This window comes from Oryctolagus cuniculus, chromosome 14 (assembly GCF_051225735.1).
Source record: "Oryctolagus cuniculus isolate XC-2025 breed Fujian yellow rabbit chromosome 14, ASM5122573v1, whole genome shotgun sequence".
NCBI classification, from domain to species: domain Eukaryota; kingdom Metazoa; phylum Chordata; class Mammalia; order Lagomorpha; family Leporidae; genus Oryctolagus; species Oryctolagus cuniculus.
The window spans coordinates 64,431,773-64,457,331 of record NC_142880.1 but is presented as its reverse complement, the minus strand read 5'-3'; the positions used below and the strand labels follow the sequence as shown (position 1 = coordinate 64,457,331).

Genomic DNA, 25,559 nt, shown 5'->3' with positions numbered 1-25,559 from the left:
CACTGCCATAGCAGAGAGCTGGATCGAAAGAGGAGCGGCCAGCTAGAATATGAATCGACACCCATGTGGGATGCCTACTCTGCAAGCAAAATGTGTAGCCTACTACGCCACAGTGCCAGCCCTCAGTTGGTATCTCATTTGATTTCTTTATCTAGGTGTTCTCTGTAGAAATTTAGTTAATTCCTAACCTTGCTTGTTAATCACCTTTGACTTACTCCTTGTTTGTTTTTTTTTTTTTTTTTTTTTTTTTTTTTTAATCCTTGATCCTATTTATTACTTGGAAGGCAGCCACATGTGATACTCAGTTTTAGAAATTGACTCTAATCTCAGAACTACGAATCTCTGGATTGTTTGTAGTAGTAAAAGTTACACATATTCTCAGATGTCTAAAGGCATTTTAGATAAACACTAAGATTATCATTTTAACATCCATTTAACTCACCAAATATGATGAAAACTTTCAGGGATATTTTGTCAAGTTTAACCTTCTTCAATAAACTTTTTATTGTAAGTTCATATGCTACAGTAATTCTGTTTGATTATATTTCACCTAATTTTTCCAGCATTCATAGAGTTATTTTTATAGTAGGTTCTAACTCTGGCTTCTATCTAATTTATAGATTTAACTATGGCTTATATCTAATTTATAGTTATATTATATCTAATTTAGGTAAAGGATATTCCCTATTTTCAGACCAAAAACCTACCTCCACAAGATGATCGAGGTTCAAGAGTGTTTGCCCCTGATGCAGGAGGTAAAGTATGGTCTTTATTCTCATGAAACTCCTCTTTATATTAAAAAGAAAGTTCTTTTTAGTTGGAGAATATTGAAACTTGATGTGTACTAGCCCTTGGGTCAGCTTAAAATTATAATAGTATAATTTTTGCATCAACTTAAAATTAAGCCACAATTATTTTGTGGGGAGGGATTTAAAGTATTTTTTCAACTAAGTACCTGGCCTCTCAATAAGAGGAATGCAAGTTAGTTTCTGTTTCTAAAAGCAGCACAAGAAAAATGTGTAACACCAATCCTTAGAGGTCTAAGAGAAAGATAAAAATATGCCTATAAATTATATGATTACTCTGTTGTGAACTGTTGTATTTTAATGAATGTATGCACATAAGCCACATATTTTATAGCTTCATGATCTTTTTCTTGAAAGATAGATGGCAAATAAGCACATCAAAAGATTTCAGTGTAATTAATCATTAGTATAATATATCCTAACTTCTTCCTTTTTTTTTGCTTTTAAGATTGATTTATTTATTTGAAAGTCAGAGTTAGATCTTCCATCTGCTTCTTCACTTCCCAAATGACTGCAGTGGCCAGCACTGGATCAGACTAAAGCCAGGAGCTTCTTCTGGGTCTCCCACCTGAGAGGCAGGAGCCCAAAACACTTGAGCCATCTTCTGCTTTTCTCAATCCGTGAGCAGGGAGCTGGATTGAAGTAGAGCAGCCAGGACACCAACCATTGCCCATATGGGTTGCCGGCATCAGATACTGTGACTTTACCCACTATGTCATAATGCCAGTCCCCTGATTTTTTTAAAAACAAGTATATCTTTATACTTACAACTATTAGTTTTCTTTAGGCAAATATTGAGGATGATTGAAATACTCTAATTATATAATCTTAGTTTTCCTTTTCAAAAAAGATTATTTTATTCGCTAGGCACAGAGGGAGGAGGGAGGAACAGAGGAAGACATTCCATCCCCTGGCTTACTTCCTAGATGACCACCACAGCTAGGTTCCATGCTAAAGCCAGGAGCTCAGAGCTACATTCCAGGATCTGTGTGGGCGGCAGGGTCCCGTGCACTTGGGCCATCTTCTATTACCTTTCAGGAACAGTAACAGGAAGTTGGATTGGAAGCAGAGTAGCTGGGTTTCAAACCAGTACTCCAACATGGGTTTCTGACATCAGAAGCAATGGCTTAACCCACTATGCCACAACGCTGGCCCCCCCAGTTTATGTTTGAAACTCAGTATTAAAGTAATATTAGCATATCCGCTAACTTTAGTTTTTGTCAAAATTTAAAGCAAATTATGGACCGGCACTGCAGGGTAGTGGGTACCCTGCTGCCTGCAGTGCTGGCGTCCCATTTGGGCAGTGGTTCGAGTCCCGGCTGCTCCACTTGCGATCCAACTCCCTCCTATGGCCTGGGAAAGGAGTGGAAGATGGTCCAAGACCCTGGGATCCTGCACACACGTGGGAGACATCTCACTCTCTCTTTGTCTGTCTGTCTCTTCTCTCTGTGTAACTCTGACTTTCAAATAAATAAATAAATCTTTAAAAAAAGAAAGCAAATTATTTTTTTTCTTCCCAGTTAGATTTTGAGTGATAAAGAGGTTTCTGAATTTCTTCTCCACTTTCCCTTTAAATTTCTCATAGTTTAAGGCACCTTGGAAAAGTTATTACTGATACTGTTTTTACTGGATTATGTTTTATATTTACCTACATACAGGTCTTTCATCTGGAACTGGAGGTCTTGTAAAAAACTCTTTTCACTTGCTACGACAACAGATGAGTCTTACGGAAATCATGAACTCAATCCATTCAGACGCTTCTCTGTTTTTAGAAAGTACAGAAGACACTGGACTGCAGGAGCACACAGATGATAACTGCCTTTATTGTGTCTGTATTGAAATTCTGGGTTTCCAACCCAGTAATCAACTAAGTGCGATCTGTAGTCATTCAGGTGAGTGAGTATGTCCTCTGAGTTGAGTCCAGACTTGAATCTGCGCCTGTCACAAATCATCTGCCAGCCCTATTGGTCATTCCCTCCAGGCTCACTACCCCCACCTTAGTTCACCTAGCACTCCCATAATAGAATTTTAATATTTCAAGCCTGCAATTTCAATTCCTTCCTATTCATCGTGCGTAGTATTGCCTGGGATTAAAAGGCTGTTCATGCCCTGCACACGAGACTGTTATCTGTCTAATACTTTATTTTTCCACAGTTTTCCTTTTTTTTTTTTTTTTTTTTTTTTTAAGATTATTTATTTGAGAGGCAGAGTTACAGAGAGGATTTTCCATCTGCTGGTTCACTCCCCAAATGGCCGTAACAGCCAGAGCTGGGCCGATCCAAAGCCAGGAGCCAGGAACTTGGAACTTCTTCTGGGTCTCCCACATGAGTGCAGGGGCCCAAGCACTTGAGCCATCTTCTCCTACTTTCTCAGGCCATTAGCAGAGACCCAGATAGGAAGAGGAGCAGCTGAGACAGGAACCAGCACCCATGTTTTCCCATTGTTTTAGTTGATGTATAACTATTGACTGTTTGAAGTTTTTGAACAAATATCTAGGCATAAAAAATGTTTCTCCTGCTCTTCTCTCTTTTTTTCTTTCTCCTCCCCACACACATGCAGGCTTACACACAAACACATGGTCCATTTGGCAAGTCCATCTCATCCCAGGTGGCAGCAGTGTCTTGTCTCTAAAATGTTCTCCAGCTTGCTAAGTCAGGTGTTGACATTCTTTCCTCTTTGCTCTTATTGTTCTATAGCTCTTTTGCAGTAATAATTATTACTCTCACTTGATTTTTTTTCCCATTCCACTTGGTAAGTTCTTTCAGAGTATCGTTTGTCATGTATTTTCGTTTTTATATTTCTAATACTTGGCTGTGTGCTGCCCTGTACAGTGGGTCCTCAGTGTATATTTGGTGAGTGAATAAAGTGAATGCGGATTAAGTTTTTTTATGACTTAAGAAGTGACGTGTATTAGTAGTGTCAGATTACAATACGCATAATTCTTCACGAATTTCACTAACTATTGCTGAGAAAGACTTAGTGATGCCGATTCACTTTGTCAGATTTCCCCTTGATATGCTAATTCAGAGCTTCCCAACTAATGGGTTGCAGCACACTGATAGGCAGCAATAGGTAATGGTTATGCTGAAATATTGATCCCCTAAATGGTGCCATGTCCTGTGGGGCCTGGCTTTGACAAATTGTGGGCTAAGTACTTCCCACTCTGAACAACTCTGTGCAGAGCCCTGGCATGCTATAACTATTAAAACTTTTCTGTGAGTGAAAAAGTTTGGGAGAGTATTTGTGTTACGTATTATATACAGTAAAGATGCTATTTTCAGTTGTTAGGCTATTTCTTGTTCAGGGTTTTGTTTCTGCAAGTTCTTCATTTATTCATTCAACAGATATTTATGAAACACTTATCAATTTGCTTTGCCAAACTATTTTCTAGTTAGAAAACAAATAGGAAGACCAGCCCCTTACTCAGTCACAAAGCAAACACAGCTTGTTACCTAATTCTTTTGTGATCAGAGTAGTAGTGAGACTTGCTGCAGTCACAGAGGCACTTAACTTTGGCATAGCCATCAGAACACCCTCTTACCCCTCCCCATCCTCTTCCATTTTTTTATTCTTTGTTTAATTTTCAAGATTTATTTTGTTTATTTGAAAGGCAGCCTTAGAGAAGGAGAGGCAGAGCAAGAGAGAGATCTTCCATCCACTGGTTTCATTCCCCAAATGGCTGCACAAACAGGGACTGGGCAGGCTGGAACCAGTAGCTTCCTTCATTCATGTCTCCCACACGGATGGCAAGGGCCCAAGCCTTGGACCTTCTTTAGCTGCTTTCCCAGGCTCATTAATGGGCAGCTGGAATTCAAATTGGTGCCCATATGGGATGCTGGCATTGCAGGCAGCAGCTTAACCTGCTGTGCTCCAGCCCAGTCTTTTATTCTGGTGTAGTGTTAGATTGAGGAGCAGCAGAGTGAGAACAACTCTTAATTAGGAAGCTGTACCAGTTTACCTAAGATACTTCATAGATGTGAGGGGAAGAAAGCTAATTGAACCTTTAAAGGTTAATGCGCTCAGCCAAATATTTATTAGACAACTACATAGGCCAGGTGTGGTTCTAGACACTAGGAAAACAATTATGAGGAAAAAAAGGAAACATTGAAAGGGTAGTGATCCTGCATCCTCTAAACTTTAGTTCTAAGGGGAAAGAAATGTATTGATCAACTAACTGATTCATTATGCAGGTACAATACTGCATTTGTAGTAAATACCATTAAAAATAGAGTACATGGTACTAGGCAAGGAGTATGACCGGGTGGACAAGTCGAAGAAGAGGTTTCAGAAATTTCTGTTGGGTCGTGGTCTAGAGGATGACTAGAAAGTAACCGAAGACTGGAATAAAGGGTGTTTTAGAAAAGAAACAACATGAGCAAAGTTGACCTGATAACAGTCAAAGAGACTTAAAAGGATACCTGTGGGATAAGATGAAAGATGAGACTAGGAAGGTAAGCAGAGGCTAAGCCCTGGCAAGCCATTGTCTGCCAGAGTATGGGCAGTGGACCAGGAGCATCAGCCTTACATTGAGAGCTCATTAAAAATGTGGAATCCTGTGGCAGGCTTTTGGTGCAGTGCTTACGATGCCATTTGGAATGCCCATGTCCTATATCATAGTGTCTGGTCTATGTTCTGGCTTCTCCACTTCTGATCCAGCTTCTTGATAACTCATACCTTGTGAAATAGCAGGTGATGCCTTAAGTATGTGGGTCCCTGCCACCCATGTGGGAGCCCTGGATTAAGTTCTGGGTTCCTGGTTTTGCCTGGCCCGGCTCTGGCTGTTGTGAGCATTTGGTGCGTGAACCAGTGGATAGAAGATCTCTGTCTCTCTCTGTTTCTTCCTGCCTTTCAAATAAATGAAAATGAAAATAAATGTTCTTTTTTTTTTTTTTTTGTTAATTGCTGAACAAAACATTAACAAGACTCCTAGGTTATTCATATAGTGTAAGTAATATTGCTGTAGGGTACTTCAAGCCATAGTATTCTGTATGTTAGTAAAAAGACATCCTTATTATCCCTGAAAACTAAAAAATAATTCCTCTTCTACAGCACGATCCTTTTAAAGGAAAGTGAATAGAAGATATTTCATTTTATAAAGTGAGTGTTTTAGGCTAGTGTGTAGAGAGCAGTAGAAAAAAAATCAGCCAACTATTAAAAATAATGGCAGGGTGATCCATTTTAATTTGTAAGTTATTAAATTGACAATTAAGAGTACGTTAAAAACTACCATGAAAAAAGGAGCCAAAAAAAGAACATGGTGGTTTTCAAATGATTTTAGCAGTAAAATTAATGTCTCCCCACCCACTCTCTCTTGATCTTTCTTTTATACTCTCCTTCTCCCTCTTTTTCTTCTTGGCCCCTTCCTTCCGGTCTGTCAGGTTTCCCCCAGTAAACCCTTTCCCTTAAAAAAAAAGTGTCTCAAAGTCTGTATGAGTAACATACAAATGAAGAAGTTAGAGGAAAGATGAGAGAGAACTCCACCCATTTGGCCTTTTCCTTGTCCAAATAATATCCATTGAGCCAGGAAATGCTAGTACTCCAGAAAACACTGAAGACCACAGCTGTAGTCACAGCAAAACATTAAGATTTGACATCCAAAAAGACTTATCTTCCAAGCCAAGCTACTCCAAATTAATTATTTGATCTTGGGCAAGCTTCTTGTTCTCACCAAGCTTCAGTTTTTGTTTTTTGCTGAAGTCTGTAGGTGGGAATAATCAAACTGTGAGTAGTATACTATTTTGGTGTTTATATATCAAATAAGTTAGCATTCATTCACCACTCAATAAATGGTAATTCACAGTAAATTGTTTGTTAGAAATAATAATTCTCTCTGATTTTACCATGCTCCTAACAAAAATTTTCTTGCTAACTTTTACCTATCTTGTTGCCCATTAGGTGGTTATAAATATGTCAGAGGTATGGTTTCTCATAGAAATTCTTAGGCTATTTTATGATTTACTGCCTTCTGATAGCAGTAAATTAGCTTATGATTTATTTTTCTGAATTAACCTATGTGTATGTTTATTTTATTGTTTCTTTTGTCTTTTGCTTGTAGCTTTTTATTCTTTTGTACATATTGTGCTTTTAACTGGAGCCAGCCTTATGCTGAGCTATATGGAGTAAAAAATGTAGCCAGTCTATTTTGTTTTGGATGTGATCTATCCTATGATTGTCCCTATTTTTAATTAAAATATAAAGCTTAAAAAGTAAGGAAACAAACCAAACAACTTGATTTACAAAGCTAAACAAGCATTTAGATAAAACCACTTAAGAATAAACATGTTTAAGATTTAATTATTTGAAATGCAGAGATGAGAGAAAACACAGAGTATGTGCATGCTTCCATTCCCCGGTTCACTCCTCAAATGGCCACTAAGGGAAGAGCTGGGCTGTTGCAAAGTCAGGAGCCAGGAACTTCTTATGGGTCTCCCATGTGGGTGCAGTCCTTTGTCTATCTGCCACTGCTTTCCCAGGCACATTAGTAGGGAGCTGAATCTAGAACAGCCAGATCTCGAACTGATGCCCATATGAAATGCTGGCATCACAGGCAACAGCTTTACCTGCCATACTACCACACTGGCACCGTGAATAAAATGTTTTAATCTATCATGTACAAATAATTTTGAAGGGTCTTAAATACAAGTTTTTCCAAGGTTCATTGTATAAAATACTTCTTAATGCGGGATGGAAAATAAAAGTCTCTAAAAGTAGATATCCACAATGTAGTATACACAGTTTTGTCTTCTGCTAAGTCATAGACCGTTACCTTCCAAGTACAGGGAAGACTAGGCCAACTAGTTACTCCTTTTCCCAATTCCAAGAATTTGTGGTTCTTTTTTTCCTGCCAATTTATTTGTTTGTTTGTTTTTATGTATTTGAAAGAAACGCAGCAAAAGCGAGGGGCAGTGGCAGAAGCACCCATTTGCTGGTTTGTTCTTCAAATACCTGGGAGCAGGAACTCAGTCTAGGTCTCCCATCCACTTGGATGACAGGGACCCAAACTCTGCCTACTGCCTCCCACGGTGTGCATTAGCAGCAAGCTGGTATTGGCTCAAACCCAGGCAATCCGATTTGGGATTCATGCATCATGAGCAGCATCTGAACGACTATACCAGAGCCTGCCTCTACTCTGCCAACTGATAAAGAGTATCTTGTTAGTATAGTTAAGATGCTATTTCACATCTTTTTGACATTGTCTTCATAGAGGAATGATTTTGTTTTTTAATGAAAATGAATACATCTTTAGGAGTAGGAAATGATTCCAACAGATAATTGTCACTGGTTAAAAGAGAGGATAAAATTAAAAAGTTTGTAACTTAAGAAACAGATCTACTGAGAAAAGAGTAACTTTGTTACTACTACTTGTGTAGGAATATTTTGTCATTATTCTCTCGGCAGTTCATTCATCTATTGACTGATTATTCAGCATTTCTGAGGAAAGTTACTTGGAAAAATTTTTTTTTGGAAAAATTATTTTTAATACAATAGTCTTTCTTTATTCCTGGTTTCACTTTCTGTAATTTGGTATCTGCAGTTAACTACAGTCTGAACAATATTAAATGGAAAACCCAAGAAATAAGCAAACCTTAAGGGTTTGTTTTATAGTAGTATGATATTCTTAATCATTGGTGTGACAAAGGTATAAAACAAAGTTCAACAAAAGTATATTTGTAGCAGTACTGACAGATACACACATTTTTTCTTTCTTTTTTTTTTTTTTAATTTTAGCTCCCTTATAAGGGCGAACATGCAGTATTTGTCATTCTGGGTCCGGGTTATTTCACCCAACATGATGTCTTCCAGTTGTGTTTATTTTACTGGAAATGATCAAATTTTATTATTTTTTATAGCTGAATAATACTCTATTGTATTTATGTAACACATTTTCTCTGACCATCTGATGATAGACACCTTAGTGGGCTTCAAATTTTGGCTCTTGTGAACAGTGCTGTTATTAATATGGTGTGCGATTATCTCTTTCATACACTGTGTATAAGTCTTTAGAGAATCTACCCAGTGTGGGATTGCTAGATCATACAATAGCAAGTCTATTTGTAGCTTTTTAAGAAACTCCACACTGTTGTCCATAGTGTCTGCAATAATTTACATTCACACCAATAATGTGTGCCTTTGCCCACATCCTCTCCAGCATTTATTACTCTCTGTGTTTTGGATTTTAGCCATTCTGACAGGGGTGAGGTGATAATGTCATTGTGATTTTTGATTTGCATTTCCCTAATGACTAGCGATGTTGAGCATTTTTTCATCTATTTGTTGGCCATTTGTATTTCTTCTTTTGAGAACTGTCTATTGAAGTCCTTTGCCCATTTCTCAGTTGGATTGGTTTTTTTGTTGTTGAGTTTCTTTAGTTGCTGATGTATTTCAGATATTAATCCTTTGTCAGGTGATTAGCAAATATTTTTTTCCCATTCTATTGGAAGTCTCTTCACTCTATTGATCATTTCCTTTGCTGTGCAGAAGCTTCTGTGTTTAATATAGTCCCATTTGTTTTGTTTTACTTTTGTTGTCTGTTCTTTGGGGGTCTTGTCCAAGAAGTCATCCCCTACGTCAGTGTCTTCAAGTGTTTCTGCTACATTTTCTTCCAGCAATTTCATAGTCTAAGGTCTTAAAGTTAAATATTTGATCCATCTTGAGTTCATTTTGTTATATGGTGAGAGGTAAGGAACTAATTTCATTCTTCTTCATATGTACATCTGGTTTTCCTAGCAGAACACTAACCTTCAACTTTACTGAATTGGTTTATCAATTATAACAGCTTTTTGGCAGAATGTTTAGGTTTTCCATGTATGACATCTTGTCATCTGCAAACATGGATAATTTGACTTCTTCTTTTCCAATTTTGATACCCTTAAATATTTCTCCTCCCTAATTGCTCATGCTAAAACTTATTGAATAAGAGTGGTGAAAGTACATATCCCTATCTTGCTCCAGATGTGAGGGGAAGTGTGTTCAGTTTTTACCCATTCAGTATGATATTGGCTGTGGGTTTGTCATATAAAACCTTTATAATTTTAAGGACTATTCCTTATATTTCTTCTTTACCTAATTTGTGGAGGTTCTCTCTCTCTTTTTTTTTTTTTTTTATCATGAAGGGGTACTAAATCGTATCAAATGCTTTCTGTGCATCTATTGAGATGCCCATATAGTATTTGTTCTTCATTCTGTTGATATGATTTATGATGTTTATTGATTTATGAGTGTTCAACCACCCTGCGTTCCTAGAATAAATCCCAGTTGATCATGATGCATGATCTTTTTGATACGGTTTTGGATTTGATTTGCTATTATTTTGTTGAGAATCTTTGAATCTATGTTCATCAAGGATATAGGTCTATATTTTTCTTCTTGTGTTGTATCTTTGGTTTTGATATCAAAGTCATGCTGGCCTCATAAAAAGAGTTGCAGAATTCCATCCTGTTTCATATTTTGGAATAGTTTGAAGAGTATTGTAGTTACTTCCTCTTGGAATGTTTTATAGAATTCAGTAGAAAAGCCATCAGGTCCTGGTCTTTTCCTTGATGGAAGACTTTTGGTTATTGCTTCAATCTTTTTACTTGTTATGGGTCTGATTAGATTATATCTATCTTCTTGATTTGATATTGGCAGGTTATATGAATCCAGGAACTTATCCATTTCTTCAAGGTTTTCCAGTTTATTAGCATGAAGTTCTTCATGTAAGTTTCTTATGATTCTTTGTATTTCAGTGGTGCCAGTTTTAACATCTCTTTTCTCTAATTTTATTTGAGCCTTTTCTTCTTTGTTAGCCTGGCTAGAGATCCGTGTGTTTTTTTTATCTTCTCAAAAAACCAACATTTTGTTTTGTTACTCATTTGTTGGTTTTGTTTGTTTCAGTTTCATTTATTTCTGCTCTGATTGTTATTATTTCTCACTTCCTGCTGTTTTGGGGGTTTGATTTATTCTTGTTTTTCTTTCAGGATGCGTTATTAGATCTTTGAGACATTTCTCTTTTATAAGTGTAAGCATTTAGTGCTGTAAACTTCTCTCATTACTGCTTTTTCTGTATTCCACAGATTTTGATATGTTCTGTGTTTATTTGCATTTGTTTTAAGAAAGTTTTTTATTTTGTCAGTGACGTATTGACCATTCAGTAGCATGTTGTTTAAATTCCCAGTATTTATGAGTGTTCCACTGTTCTTCTAGTTGTTGATTTCTAGTTTTATGCCCCCCCCCCTTTTTTTTAACTTATTTGAATAAGTAAGAGAGAGACAGAAAGGTCTTTCTTCTGTTGGTTCACCCCCCAAATGGCTGCCACGGCCGACACTGCGCCGATCTGAAGCCAGGAGCCAGGTGCTTCCTCCTGGTCTCCACGTGGGTTCAGGGGCCCAAGCACTTGGGCCATCCTCCACTGCCTTCCTGGGCCACAGCAGAGAGCTGGACCGGAAGAGGAGCAACCAGGACTAAAACCCGATGCCCATATGGGATTTCAGCGCTGCAGCAAAGGATTAGCCAAGTGAACCATGGTGCTGGCCCCCTTTATAGTCTTAGAAGATACATGGTATTATTTGAATCTTTTCAAATTTGCTGAGACTTGATTTGTGGCATAATATGTGATCTATCCTAGAAAATATTCCATGTGCTGATGAGTAGAATGTGTATTCTGTAGCTGTTGGGTGAAATGTTCTTTAAATGTCTGTTAGGTCCATTTGCTTGATAGTATGTTTCAACTCCAAAGTATCTTTATTAATTTTTTGTCTGTATTTTTTTGTTTCATTGATTCTCATTGAAGTAACCTGCTCTTACTGTATTGGAGTCTGTCTCTCCCTTTAGGTGTAATACTATTTTCTGTATTCATCTGAGTGGTCTTGGGTGCATATATATTTGATTGTTATGTCTTCTTGCAGAATTGAACCTTTATTCAAAATATTATGTCCTTCTTCATCTCTTTTTACAGTTTTTGATTTAAAATCTGTTTTGTCTGATACCAGGAAAGCTAGGCCTGCTGCTCTCTTTTGGTTTCCATTTGCCTGATACATCTTTTTCCAATCCTTCACTTTTAGTCTGTGTTTATCTTTGTGAAGTGTAAGCAGCACATACTGGGGTTTTGTATCCATTCAGCCAACCCAAGTATTTTGTTTGATGAGTTTAATCCATTTACATTCAGTGGTGGTATTGATAGATACGAACTAAGACCTGTCATTTTGTTAATTGGATAATGGTTCTACCTGCTGTGTTAGTGAATTTGGTGGTGTCGTGTGTTTTCATGATGTTTATTTCTAATGCAGGATTCCCTTCAGAACTTCTTGGAAGGCTGATCTGGTGGTGGTGACTTCTCTGAGTTTTTGCTTATCTGGATAATATTTCTCCTTCACTTTTAAAGAATAGATTCACTGGATATAATCTTGGTGGGAAGTTTTTTCTTTTAACACCTTGAATATGTCATCCCACTCTCAGGTGTGTAGGGTTTCCACTGAGAAGTCTGATGTTAATCTAATTGGTTTTCCTTCATGTGTAACTTGATGTTTTCTCTTACTGTCTTTAGGATTCTCTGGTTGTCTAACTTTTGACAATTTGATGACAGTATGCCTTGAAGAAGACCTTTTTTGGTTGAGTCTGCTTGGAGTTTTTTGAGCTTCTTATATCTGGATGTCTATGTCTCTTTAAAGAACTGAAAAATTTTTAACTATTTTACTTAGCAAGTTTTCAATGCCTTTTTCCTTTTCTTCTCCTTCAGGAATATCTATAATGCAAATATTTGGTCATGTAATTATATCCCATATTCCACATAGACTTTCTTCATTCTTTTTAATTTTTTTCACTTTATTTTTGTCTGGTTGGGCTAATTCAAGATTCTTGTCCTCAAAAATTTTTTCCTCCACTTGCTCTAATCTGCTACTAAAGCTCTCAAACGTATTGGTTATTTCACTAATTTGAGATTTAATCTCTGAAATTTCTATTTGGTTGTTCTTAATGAGTTCTGTCTCCTTATTAATATTTCCACTCATGTCACTCATTGATCATTCCTTTAGTCTGTGTTCTCTTATATCTCGTTGAGTTTCCTGCAAATCATTATTTTGAATTCTATATCTGTCATTTCCTAGGTTTTCTTCAGTTCAGGGTCTAATTTTAGGGAGTATTGTCTTCTTTTTGAGGTGTCGTGCTGCCTTGCTTCTTCTCGTCTCCTGTGTCCCTACATTGACGTCTGTACTTCGGGTGTATTCATCCCTTCTTTACGGAGTAGCTTTCATTGTGAAAGAGTTTATGGTTTAACTGAAATGCAGGGTATCAGTTGGCTTGTTGCTTTGGCTTTGGTTCTAGGTGAGCCCAGGAATGTAGTCTCTGAGTGGTTTCTTTTGTCTTAATCAGTGTTAGCTGTATCTGTGGACTAATCTGCTGCAGTTTGTAGGGATAGAAGTGTGGTTTTGAGATGAATAAGGGTTTCCTTGAGTGTTTATCTTTAGTCCACAGAGAGTTCAGTGTCGTTCTCCCCGGTGAATGTGGTAGCCAGGGCCTTATTCTTGGAGCTGAGGGAGACAGGTGTGACTGCCCCTTGTCCTACTGGCAAGCCTGAAGGATGCTACGAGGGCTTGTAGAACCAGTTTCTGTGACTCTATATATGGATGGATCCTTAGGTCCTGCTAGGAGAGTCCAGCTGGTGCTGTGGCTTATATGCTAGGACGAGGGAATGTGATCTGAACCCTGCTCCAGTTTTATAGGGTTACTACAAGGGGTACAGAAGATTTTACTGTGGAGGGTATGAGTCCAGGGATGTGGAATGCAGATAGGTTCTTCCCTATGTCTACCAGGTAGATTCCAGTGGCACTGAGAAATTTTGACCAAATTGTTGCAGTCCTGGTGTTGAAGGGTATAGTGGTGTCATTGCCCAGATCACCCAGGGTGCGAGTGGATTTTTATGGGCTGATTCTGCTTTTAGCCCCCAGAAGCTAAGGTAAATCCCTCTTGCTTACATAGAGTGAGTGAGTGTAGCTCCAGGGCTAACGCCCAAAAACTCCCACAGTTGAAGGAAGGGGAGATCTGTCCTGTGCCCTACACATTGCCCTGACCATGATGCTGGTAGAACAGAAGCATGTTGTGCGACTTGCTGCTGCCGAGGATGGTGCTCTACAGGAGTCAGCAAGGGGTGGGGACCAAGGCAGCTTCCCTGCTCCAAGTCAACTCTCCAGGCCAAAGTCAAAGTCAGTGGGTGACTGTGAAATTCCCCCTCAGCTAAAACAGCAGGCAGCAGGGCATATGGCAATTTCTTAAGGTGGTAAGATGGCAGTCTCAGCTGGCAGCTAGCTGCACCATGTGGCTGACTGCCGTGGTGTCTCTGTCCACAAACCTTAAGTTTGAATATGTGAACTGTTCTGAATATTTGGTTAAAATCTCACTCTTCCTACAAGGTTATGAATCATTCCTTCTCCTCGCATGTGATTTAGTTGCTGTCTCAGTTAACAGATTGACAGTCATGGTACCGCAGTGCTAATTCTCACTTAATAATATTACTTCAAAGCATTGGCGTAGTGATGGTGCCATTTTATTACAGCAGATAATTATAATTGAATTTTTATTATTGTGAAACTCTTAACTACATCTAATTTATAATTTAAGCTTTGGTTGAAAATCATAGTATACATAGGGTTTAGTATTAGCTGCAGATTCAGGTATCCACTGGAGAAATTGGATATATCGCCTATGGATAAGAGAGGTTAACTTGTACATCTTTCATTCTCAAATCTTATTCGAATAGTTTTATTTTAAAAATCAGTATATACTATATCAACCTGTAATTTAAGTAACACTTTTAAGTGCATGACAGAAACAATTTCCTTAAACACCAAAGTTTTACAACTATACTAAATTTATTCATCTCCTTTTCCATGGAAGTGAAACATTTTCTGTTTAGTATAATAGTGATCTTAGGAAGTGCTTGCAAGTGAGATGAGATAGTGATATTTCTGTATAGTGGAAACTTAAGGGAGAGTTGTATTTTTTGTGTAACTTCCTGTACTTAAAAAAAAAAAGTAGTTGTTTTCTCTACCCTGACAACATTAACTAATTTCCAGCTTCTTAAAGCACTAAGGTAATGTGATTTTATATATTGCCCAGTGTTACTTTCTAAAAGGATAACCAAAGATTTCCATGTATTATAATCATGTTTGTGGCCAGCAAAGATTTAAAGCAAAAAACAGCATTGAACAGCATTGAACATTGACTTCAAAACCCTATGTAGGAGTACCATGGTGATTCATAAGTGGTATAATATATTGAATTCTGAGGAACAAACTGAGCTTTAGATAAGGTGAGGATTTTTACATTGGTAATAATTAAGTAGAAGAAGAAAGCAAGACCTAGAACAATATGTAGAATATATATTCCACCATTACACCCAGAATGAAAATGGAAAACTGTCTGAAATGACGCATGATGGCATTTACAAATGGAGTGAGGTACTTTGGTGGTGGGGGTAGGAGGGATGGAAGAGGAGGAGGTAGGTAACAAGGGACCTTCAGTTTTACCTCTATATACATCTGTATTAGAAATTTTAGAACAATTACATGTTTCTATATTGTTTTTGTTATTTAGGAAAATAAAGTTTCATTTGTAAATATCTTTAGAATTAAAGAGTTCACTATTTCAGCATTCTTTGAATAGTCTACATTTACTTTGAAAAATCTTGTCATGGGAAGTAATTGTTGAAAACCAAAACAGAATCATCTCTTTTAGAGTATGCAGGAATTATGATGCTTTAATTGAAATAACTGTATTTTTTTTCTTTCAGACCTTCAGGATATTCCATATTCTGATTGGTGTGAGCAAACAATCCATAATCCCTTAGAAGTGGTTCCTTCTAAGTTTTCGGGCATTTCTGGATGCAGTGATGGGGTATCTCAAGAAGGCTCAGCTAGCAGCACCAAAAGCACAGAATTACTGCTAGGTGAGTTCACATTCAGTTCCAAGAAACTTTAATAAAACTATACTACTTCCTTTTGGTTTTTCATAAATACCGTATTTTAAAATTAGAACTATGGCAAATAAATTTTAGTGAAGCAGTTTTGCATTTGTGTCAACCACTGATAAATGTACCCTCTTAACTACCTGCTTTTATTAGAAACTTTGTCTCCCAAAATTAAGAATATCATATGCAGTTGGTGTCAGTTTTATTTATTTATTTTTTAAGATTTTACTTATTTGAGATGTAGAGTTACAGACAGTGACAGGGAGAGACAGCGAGAAAGGTCTTCCATCCGCTGGTTCACTCCCCAAATGGCCACAATGGCCAGAGCTGAGCCAGTCCAAAGCCAGGAGCTTCTTCCAGGTCACCTACGTGAGTGCAGGGGCCCAAGCACTTGGGCCATCTTATACTACTTTCCCAGGCTACAGCAGAGAGCTGGATTGGAAGAAGAGCAGCCAGGACTAGACAGCCCCGCTATGGGATGCTGGCACCACAGACTGAGGATTTACCTTCTGCACTACAGCGCCGGCCCTCAGTTTTAGATCTTTAGGTGATGTTTTAAAAAAAATTCCATGAGTTAGAATCATTTTGTATGGTGATATAAATATTTAACTTCTCATTGAAATCTTTGCAGGGGTTAAAACGATTCCAGATGATACACCAATGTGCCGTATACTCCTTCGCAAAGAAGTTCTAAGATTAGTCATTAATTTGAGTAGCTCGGTTTCAACTAAATGTCATGAAACTGGACTTTTAACGTGAGTAAACTATGTGCCTGAATTTAATTTGCATATTTTGCTTTTTTAGGGTGAGAAAATCTCTTTAGGGTGAAATATCTCAAAAGTTAGAGTAACTTTTGTCAGTAGTTCTAAGCTGCAGTGCATATCGGTGTGAGGCCGGATTTTTGTTACATCTGTTCTTCAGCCAGAGCAACACATGGCATCAGATTTGAATGTAACAGTCGGTATGAGAGTCCAGCTATTTTCTGTAAACTAGACTTTTAGAGAGATCTGCAAAAAGTGTTTTACAGTTTTTTTTTAGTTGTAAGAAACATAGTTATCTTTCGTTAATTTTTTTCGTTTATTTTTTAAATGAGTTAATATTTTTAAAAGTTCACAATTTAATTTTTAATAAAATAATTATTAATTTCCATAGCACACATATAATAGACTTTTGGGAGTCTGATAATTTTTGAGAAAACTATGTCCTGAGACCAAAAGGTTTAAGGATAGCATGTTTTCATAACACCAGTGACTTCCTTGGATTTTTTTCTTTTTCAGTTTTCACCTAAAAGTTGCAGATTTTTCATTGTTTTTCTAAACCACAGTAGAATAATAAAATAAAATTCATACTGAATATGAGGCATCTTTATTTGTACTGTTTAAAGTAGTGGTTCTCAAAGGAAATGAACCTCACAGTCTCCTGTAGGACTTTTAAAAGATGATGCAGGTACCAGAGTTCTACTGCAAACTTGTGCTAAAGCCATAAGAATAAGGCTTTTAACTGTGTAGCCCTCATACTCCTCCTTACCACTTCTGTTGACTCTGATATGCTTCTTAGCCAAAAGTCACTATCTGAAGTTACAGAAGGTAAAAGACAGCCCAGCCAAGTATAGTTAGATAGATAGATAAATAGATATATATATCTATAGATAGATATCTATAGATATCTCTGTAGATATCTATATATATAGGTATATATATAGCTTTCTATCTCTGTAGATATCTATATATAGGTATATATATACCTCCAGCCAGGGATAGATATATAATATATAATATATAATATAATATATATTAAAAGATTTATTTAGTTATTTATTTAGAGAGGGAGAGACAGAGGTCTTGCATCTGGCTGGTTCACTCCTCAAATGGCCACAACGGCCAGAGCTGGGACAATCTCAAGTCAGGAGTTAAAAGAGTTTCTTCCTGGTCCCCACATGGTTGCAGAGTCCCACGCAATTGGACCATCTGTCACTGCTTTCCCAAGTGTATTAGCAGGGAGCTGGATCAGAAGTGGAGGAGCTATAACCAGCACCCATATGAGATGCTGGTGCTGCAGACAGAAGCTTAACCTACGAAGCCATAGCTCTGGCCCCTCAGCCAAGGATGTTAATAACCTTAGTATAACCTTAAAAATACATCTGTATTGGCTGGTACCGCAGCTCACTTGGCTAATGCTCCGCATGCGGTGCCGCCACCCCGGGTTCTAGTCCTGGTTGGGGCGCCAGATTCTGTCCCGGTTGCTCCTCTTCTAGTCCAGCTCTCTGCTGTGGCCCAGGAGAAAAGTGGAGGATGGCCCAAGTGCTTGGGCCCTGAACCCGCATGGGAGACCAGGAGGAGACACCTGGCTCTTGGCTTCGGATCGGCACAGCGCGCTGGCCGCAGCAACCATTTGGGGGGGTGAACCAACTGAAGGAAGACCTTTCTCTCTGTCTCTCTCTCTCTCTCACTGTCTAATTCTGCCTGTCAAAAAAAAAAAAATCTATATTTTAAAACTTAATCTTGAAAATATCAGAGTCATTTTTTTTTTAAAGATTTTATTTTATTTATTTAAGAGGTAGAGTTACAGACAGTGAGAGGGAGAGACAGAGAGAGAGGTCTTCTTCCATTGGTTCACTCCACAAATGGCCACAATGGCTGGAACAACGCCAATCCAAAGCCAGGAGCCAGGAGCTTCTCCCTGGTCTTCTATGTGGGTTCAGGGGCCCAAGCACTTGGGCCATCTTCTGCTGCTTTCCCAAGCCACAGCAGAGAGATGGATTGGAATAGAAGCAGCCAGGACTAGAACTGGTGCTCATATGGGATGCCGACGCCACAGGCCAAAGATTAACCTACTGTGCCACAGCACCGGCCTTATGAGTCATCTTAAACCGATAAACTTTACAGTTTCTAAAGTCAGCAAAAAGAATATTTCTGGGGGCCAGCATTGTGGCATAGCTGGTAAAGCCGCCACCTCCAACACTGGCATCCCCTATGGGCACACCGGTTGGAGACCAGCCACTCTACTTTCTATCCAGCTCCCTGCTAATGCACCTGGGAAAACAGTGGAGGATGGCTCAAGTGATTGGGCCCCTTTGGTCTGAGCCAGCCCTGGCCGTTGCGCAAGATCTCTCTCTCTCTAACTACCTTTCAAATAAATCTTTAAAACAAATATATATTTCTGACTTCACAAGATTATCAAGTTTTGATTAAAAAATATTTAGAATATCTAAGTGTGCCATAAGAGAATTTATTATTTTGTATTCTTAAGTCATCACCTCAAATATGCCATCTAATCAGAATTTGGAGGAAAAACTGCCTTAAAAGCGATACTTTGGAGGAAAAATTAGCAAATCATGTTGAAAGTTTTCAATTACACCATAGTCTTATATTCCATTTTAGAATTAAGGAGAAATATCCTCAGACATTTGATGACATATGCCTTTACTCTGAAGTTTCCCATTTGCTGTCACACTGCACATTTAGACTTCCATGTCGGAGGTTCATACAAGAATTATTTCAAGATGTACAGTTTTTACAGGTAAGTAGAATTTGTACTTCTATAATTTATCTTCCAACAAGAATATTTGTTTGAATTAAGTTAAAAGAGATTATATGTGTATTACATGCTGTTATCATAAAAGTCATTAACTGTTGATCACGTCTTTGCCAGATGCATGAAGAAGCAGAGGCTGTGTTGGCAATACCACCAAAGCAACCTGTACTTGATACACCTGCTGAATCCTGACCTCATATTTATGATGTATATATTTACTATACATATTCATATTTGTGGATTTCTTAAGAGCCTCAGAAAATACTGACTGGGCAGCAAAGACAGGAATATCTTCTGTGTACTGTTCCAGCAGTTACTGGTACATGAACAGTTGGAACTGCTGACATCCTTAACCAAAACAACTTCCTTTTTTCCTCTGTTGAGCCCTTTGCGGGGCTTATGATCCATTACTAGTTTTACTAGTTTCAGTTACCATTGTATGCAAGAGCCAAGCACTGAATACCTACACAGGTTTCTAATTTTCCATTTTAAAAATAAAACAGTGGAACAATGATAGGATATGCAGAAGTACCCTTCACACAGTTGTTTCTGAATTCTTTTCTTAGAATAAATTTAAAGATGCCTTGTTTGTTAACTAATTCGAGGAAACCAGGGATCAGTGTCTTTGAGGCTGCATCCTGTTACTACAATGGGGTGTGCTACAACTGCCGGTATTAAAAGGGGGAACTTGGCCCTTCCCATTTTCCTTAAGGTTTGTAACACTACTTCTGAGGTTTGCAACCTCAGAGTTAAAGAAGAGCCACAACAACCCGGGACATATAAGTTATTTTTCTGTTATTACACTTCCATGAAGATTCTTACTTGTTTTCTGTCTTTTCAGTTGGTTGCAGTGTGTTTTATAGGCTATTTGAACCAATTGAGGTTTTTCACTACAGTTCCTGACTGAAATCAGAAAATCATTTTATAATTGAATTAAAAATAGTCCCCACTTACAGAACACGTATTTTCAGTGGACTTCCGTTTTCATCAACTTCCCAAGTAATCATTTTAAATGGGAACTTGAACACGCACTATTTATTCATTTAGACCTAAAGCAAAAGAAAGCATTAAATACACTCTGGATCTTCTGAGAAAGAGATAAGTTAGCTTACAATGTACACATTCCATGGGAAAAGAAGAGCCATATTTCTTTTTTAAAAAATCATTATGGAATATGTCATTAAGATTAAAAATTGTAGTGAAAAGCCTTAAGTACCAAATTCTAAAGCAGCAGTAACTTAATGTTTATATCAGTGTTCTTGTTTTGCACAAGCTAAATGCAGTGATAGGTGAGTTTATGAGTACAATAGTTGCCTTTATCACATTTGTGAAGTTATTAAGTTGATGAGGGCAAGGTTTTGTTTAATTTGTATATGTATAAAGATACCTGGAAATCTTTACAGGAATTAAACATATATGCAAATTTGTATATAAAATAGCATGGCCATCATCATTAGAATGCTTGTAAATGAATGGAGTATCTTTTTGAGATCTATATATATGTAAGTATAAATAGAAAAAAATCCAGCTGGGCTGATTAGGACCCTTTTTAAATTGATTTGTGTATACCGTTTTTACAAGTATGCATCAGCCTTGACACAGTCATTGGTTAATATTTTCCCACGTTACATACAGATCTTTTTTTGTAATGGGCTTGTTCTTTGAGATCTCTGTGAAGCACCTGTGAAACTTAAAAGAAAAACAAAACAAAAACAAAGAAACAAAAATTCAACAGAGATACTCTTTTGTTTCTTAATTTCCTGGCACTGAAAGTTCCATTTGGGATGATGAGTTTCATCTCACTTCCTAACACCTCTTTGACTGCACTTCAGTGAATTGTTCTTATGTGCACTGTGTAGCAACTTACATTATAAACAAAAGCAGATAAGGGCTGTAAGCTGCTGCCTATGTTAAAAAGCAGTTCTTCAGATTTTCTCTCACAAAATCCAATGAAGATAAAATAATTTTTTAGCTTTTATCACTGAACCCAAGTGTTTATTTAAGTGTCAACAGTACTTCTAAGAACGTTGCCTGTCATGTTGGTCTTTGGTCTTGGATAATGAAACTGCCTTTCCAGAGAACCAAATGTCAGAAATACTAGACCAAATAGTGGTTACAAACTCCAAAGGAAGTAATGTAGTAATCTTATTCATAAATAAGATTAACATATTTTAGACATTCATTTTAAACACTACCTCAGTTAATATAGAGTATAAAAAAATCTGTGGTTTAATTCTTCAAAAGTTAACAGTAATTCCTTTTTGTTAACGTACACACAGCCATCCCCATTCCTGGGACCCTTCCTTCCCTTCCATCATTCATCCTGAAATTAAGGCTTAATTAGTATTAGGCTGAACAGTTTTTTTGGACTGTTATTTTGAAAGACGTGTTATGTATGTATCTTCATATCTGCTTATATAGCACTTACTTTGGGGAAATAGAGCTTTGTGGTTATCAGTATAGTAAGGAAAAAGTGTCTACACTTAACATTTATAGTGCTATTTGGTTTATCCATGATTTCACTGACAGGTCTAATACGTTTGCTTTGAGTACTTGTTTGTTTAAAAGTAGACTTTTATGATGAAAAATACATGCAGTGCCAAGTAATTAACTTAGATGTTTAAAAATATTATAGTGGAAAAGATTAGGAATGGTGTCAGTGGCAATAGAAATAATTGAGAAAATCATCTATAAATAATAGATATTATGAGATTATAGAATACCAAAATAATGTCAGTAGTTTTTCACTGTTTTAGAATTAATCTTAGTCCATATAAATTTGTAATATTGCTAATTTTGGATAATTTGAAGGAGTTTGGGCAGTTATACTGGTTGTAAACTGTGAATTTCTAATTGTCAAGTAATTTTTCATTTCTAATTTCTAATTCAGTTTTGTTTCTTGCAAAACAGATTTCAGCTTCAAAAACTAAGTAAATATAAATATAGAAATTGGAAATTTAATATTTATAACTAAATATGATCTAAAATTTCTTATGCTTTTATTTTCTGTTTATGCTTAGGTAGATTTGAGTAGGGGAGAAAGTCTATTCCCTCATAATTCAATTTTTCTAATAAAGGTTAGTAGCATAAGGACATTCTGTAAAACACTGACATTAAAAGAGGCTCTTTGGAAGTGTACACATTATTGTAACAACACAGTAATGCTTGTAGATTCCTTTTGAAATAGCGGCTTTAGTTATTTCTAGCTCTTTTCTCTAGAGCTTGAGATAATTAAAGCTGAGTCTTACAGGGCATGTCACAAAGGCCCAGTGTTCAATAGCAAGATGTCGATGCAATTTGTTCAGATTTACCTACTGCTATTTATATAAAATTTTATTTCATTCCATTCAGAGGATGCCTTGTATCCCCATGTTAAAGCACAGATCATTAAGCAATAAAAACCAAATTGTCTGTTATTCAAATTATGACTGCAGCTATTTTTGCATGGTAAGAGTGAGGTGCTAATTTTGTGTGAGGTGAATTTTGTAAACTAATTTCAGAAGTGTTCTTTGGAAGTTAGGTTTTATTCCCCTTTAGTCCTGTGCTTCCAGTTTTGTCTCAAATTCATGATCCATGAAAACATGAGAGAGAAGAGAAATGAAAAATTTCTGTGAGAAGAGCTGTTTGGAATGAACAGACATGTCAGATTTTCCAAAACTTAAGACAGATCTCTATTTTCTTCACATTTACAAAATACCTTGTTACCGTTTTAATTTTCAAGAGTGTTGCTGCAGTGAGAGTTTTGTTACAGAGCATACCCATGAAATTAATAGCAGTACTTTATCAAAGAACATTGAAATCTGAGAATTTTTCTAGAAGTGTTGTTCCTTTTCCTTCATGCTAGGTTTATTTGACTCACAGAATGTAGACGTTTCCCCCCAGTGAAGTATTTTTGTAATGTAGGTGGATAGCTATGCCACAGCATGCGTAAATTGCACATTTTGTTTGACTTTCTTTATAAAATATTTAATTTGAGAAACATAATTTATGCCAAAAAAAAAAGCAAACCTTACAATTTTGCTATTTAACTAGGTTGATTTAGCACAAACTGCAAAGTCGTGAGGGCAGAGAGGGAGAATGAAAGAACTTTTATAGATAATTGTTGTGTAATGTTCCATTACTAGCCTGTCAGAAACCCTAAAGCTGCATTGTAAAACAATGGTGTAAATTACTTAGGAAAAGTGGTAAGGGATTGTGAAAAAAATCTCAGACTTACTCTCTAACCACAGGATTTTCTTTTTTATTTAGTAATACGCTGCTACATATTTGGAGGTTCTGGTGTTTGTAGGTCACTGAACAGACATTGAGATCTGATTTATATTGTATAACTGTAACATAGAAAGAAAAAGTATTTATATATTTTCCGTAAGAATATTTCATTGAGTTGTGTATAATTTAAATAAGATTTGTCCCCAGATGGTTTTGCTCACCTTGATTTTTTTGTTGTGGTTTTCATTGTTTTTGTATAATGTGTACAGTTTATGTCAAGGGCATTAAAAAGCCTCCTGAAGCATAATCTTATCAAAGGGATACATTGTTAATAAAATGTACTTAAAATTCTTAAACTTGTGTTGTTTTATTTGAAAACTTAACCTGTAGTCATATGGCCTTCAGTTGAATCATGTAAAGCTGAAGTAATACATGTGACTCCCTGGAAAAGTGAATTTTGTTTAGCTGCCACAGGCTCACAGCCTGGTTCAGAAACAACCTGAGTAGCTTTCCCAAATGCTCGGACTTTCTCAGTCATCATAATTTAATCAGACATCTTTTGCTTTTCATTTTGAATCTCAAGTCATTATTATAAATGGGGATGAGAAATGAATCTGTATTTAGATACAACAGCTGTGAATTTGAGGTAGAGTGAATCATGCATAATGAGACATGATGTGACAGTAGTGACTTCTTTGGAAGGTATTTTGATCGAATGCATAAACTGGTGTGATCAGTGAGGCTGACAGATAGCCACCTAGTGGCTAGGAAAAAAATACCACAGGGGAAATGATCAATTCTGGAGAATAAAATTTGGTGTTTTTAAAGTTATGGTCTTTTACAGTTAAAAAATATATGGTAGAAACAAATGGTTCGCCTTCAGAAATAGATTTCTCACAGATACTTTGACTTCTTAGTACATTTCTTTATGTCATTTTCCCCATTACCTTTCACTATATATGTCATTAAAACATGTAGTTGACCCCCACATACACTCTAAAGCATAGTTGCTGTCATGCTGCTGACCTCCGAAAAAAGTGGTGATTTAGCTGAAATTTTAAAAGCTGCTTTCATTTTTAAAACTTTCACATAGGAAAATAAGAGGTTGGTGATGTGGCACAGTGGGTTAGGCTGTCACTTGGGTCACCTGTATCACATATTGGAGTGCCTGGGATTGGGTCCTGACCCTGCTTCTGATCCAACTTCCTGTTAATGCCCATCCTAGAAAGCAGCAGATATTCTCAAATATCTGGGCCCCTGCCACCCTTGTGGAAGACCCAGATGGGATCCCTGGCTCCTGGTTTCAGCCTGGTCCAACCCACCTATTGTGGTCGTTTGGGTGAATGAACTAGAAGATGGAAGATATCTCTCTTGCTCTGCCTTTCAAATAACTAAAAAAAAAAAAAAAACTTTACACACACATACACACACTGTAGGTATTCTGTATCAATTTTAACAAAATGTCAAACCATTTCTTTAATGTTTTTCTTAGAGGACTGAGACTACATATGCTTAGTCCTTCAAACTTCACTATGTTGTAGACGTCATTTATGAAAATTTATTTGAAAAGCACAGAGGGTAATAAAGATCTTCCATCTGCTGGTTCACACCACAAATACCTGCAACAGCCAGAGCTGGGCCAGATCAGAGCCAGGAGCCAGGAATTTCATCTGGATCTCTCACATAGGTGGCAGGGTCCCAGGTATTTACATTATTATCTGCTTCCTCCCAGGATATGTATTAACAGGAAGCTGGATTGGAAATGGAGATGCAGGTATCCCAAGCAGCATTCTAACCGTTGCCCTCATTACCTGTCCTAGACAGCATTTTACTGCCAATTCTGAAGACTATTTTCTGTTATACTTCTTGCAGGACTTTGGAAGTATACATTATGCACAGTGTTTTTAACATACTTTGTAAATTCTTTGAGATGGAAGCCAGCAAAGCTTGTAACAGAGCCATTTTTTAAAAAAATAATTACTATTTATTTGAAAGGCAGAGAGAGAGAGAGAGAGGGAGGTCTTCTACCCGCTGGTTCACTCCCCAGATGGCCTCAACAGCCAGAGCTGCGC

The 25,559-nt window shown here is 37.1% G+C and overlaps 1 protein-coding gene across 10 annotated transcripts in view; it reads left to right on the top strand.

The window, feature by feature from the left end:
• Window positions 1-23,843, top strand: part of RICTOR (RPTOR independent companion of MTOR complex 2) — a 159,658-nt gene extending 135,815 nt beyond the window's left edge. For all 10 annotated transcript variants that reach the window (XM_070056656.2, XM_070056651.2, XM_089313145.1 and 7 more), the window contains 6 exons: window positions 671-755; window positions 2,465-2,698; window positions 15,568-15,723; window positions 16,376-16,499; window positions 19,125-19,263; window positions 19,396-23,843. In XM_070056656.2, the coding sequence (XP_069912757.1) occupies window positions 671-755; window positions 2,465-2,698; window positions 15,568-15,723; window positions 16,376-16,499; window positions 19,125-19,263; window positions 19,396-19,470 (813 nt within the window). In that variant the 3' untranslated portion in view covers window positions 19,471-23,843. The remainder of the gene's footprint in view (window positions 1-670; window positions 756-2,464; window positions 2,699-15,567; window positions 15,724-16,375; window positions 16,500-19,124; window positions 19,264-19,395) is intronic.
• The last annotated feature ends 1,716 nt before the right edge of the window (window positions 23,844-25,559 follow it).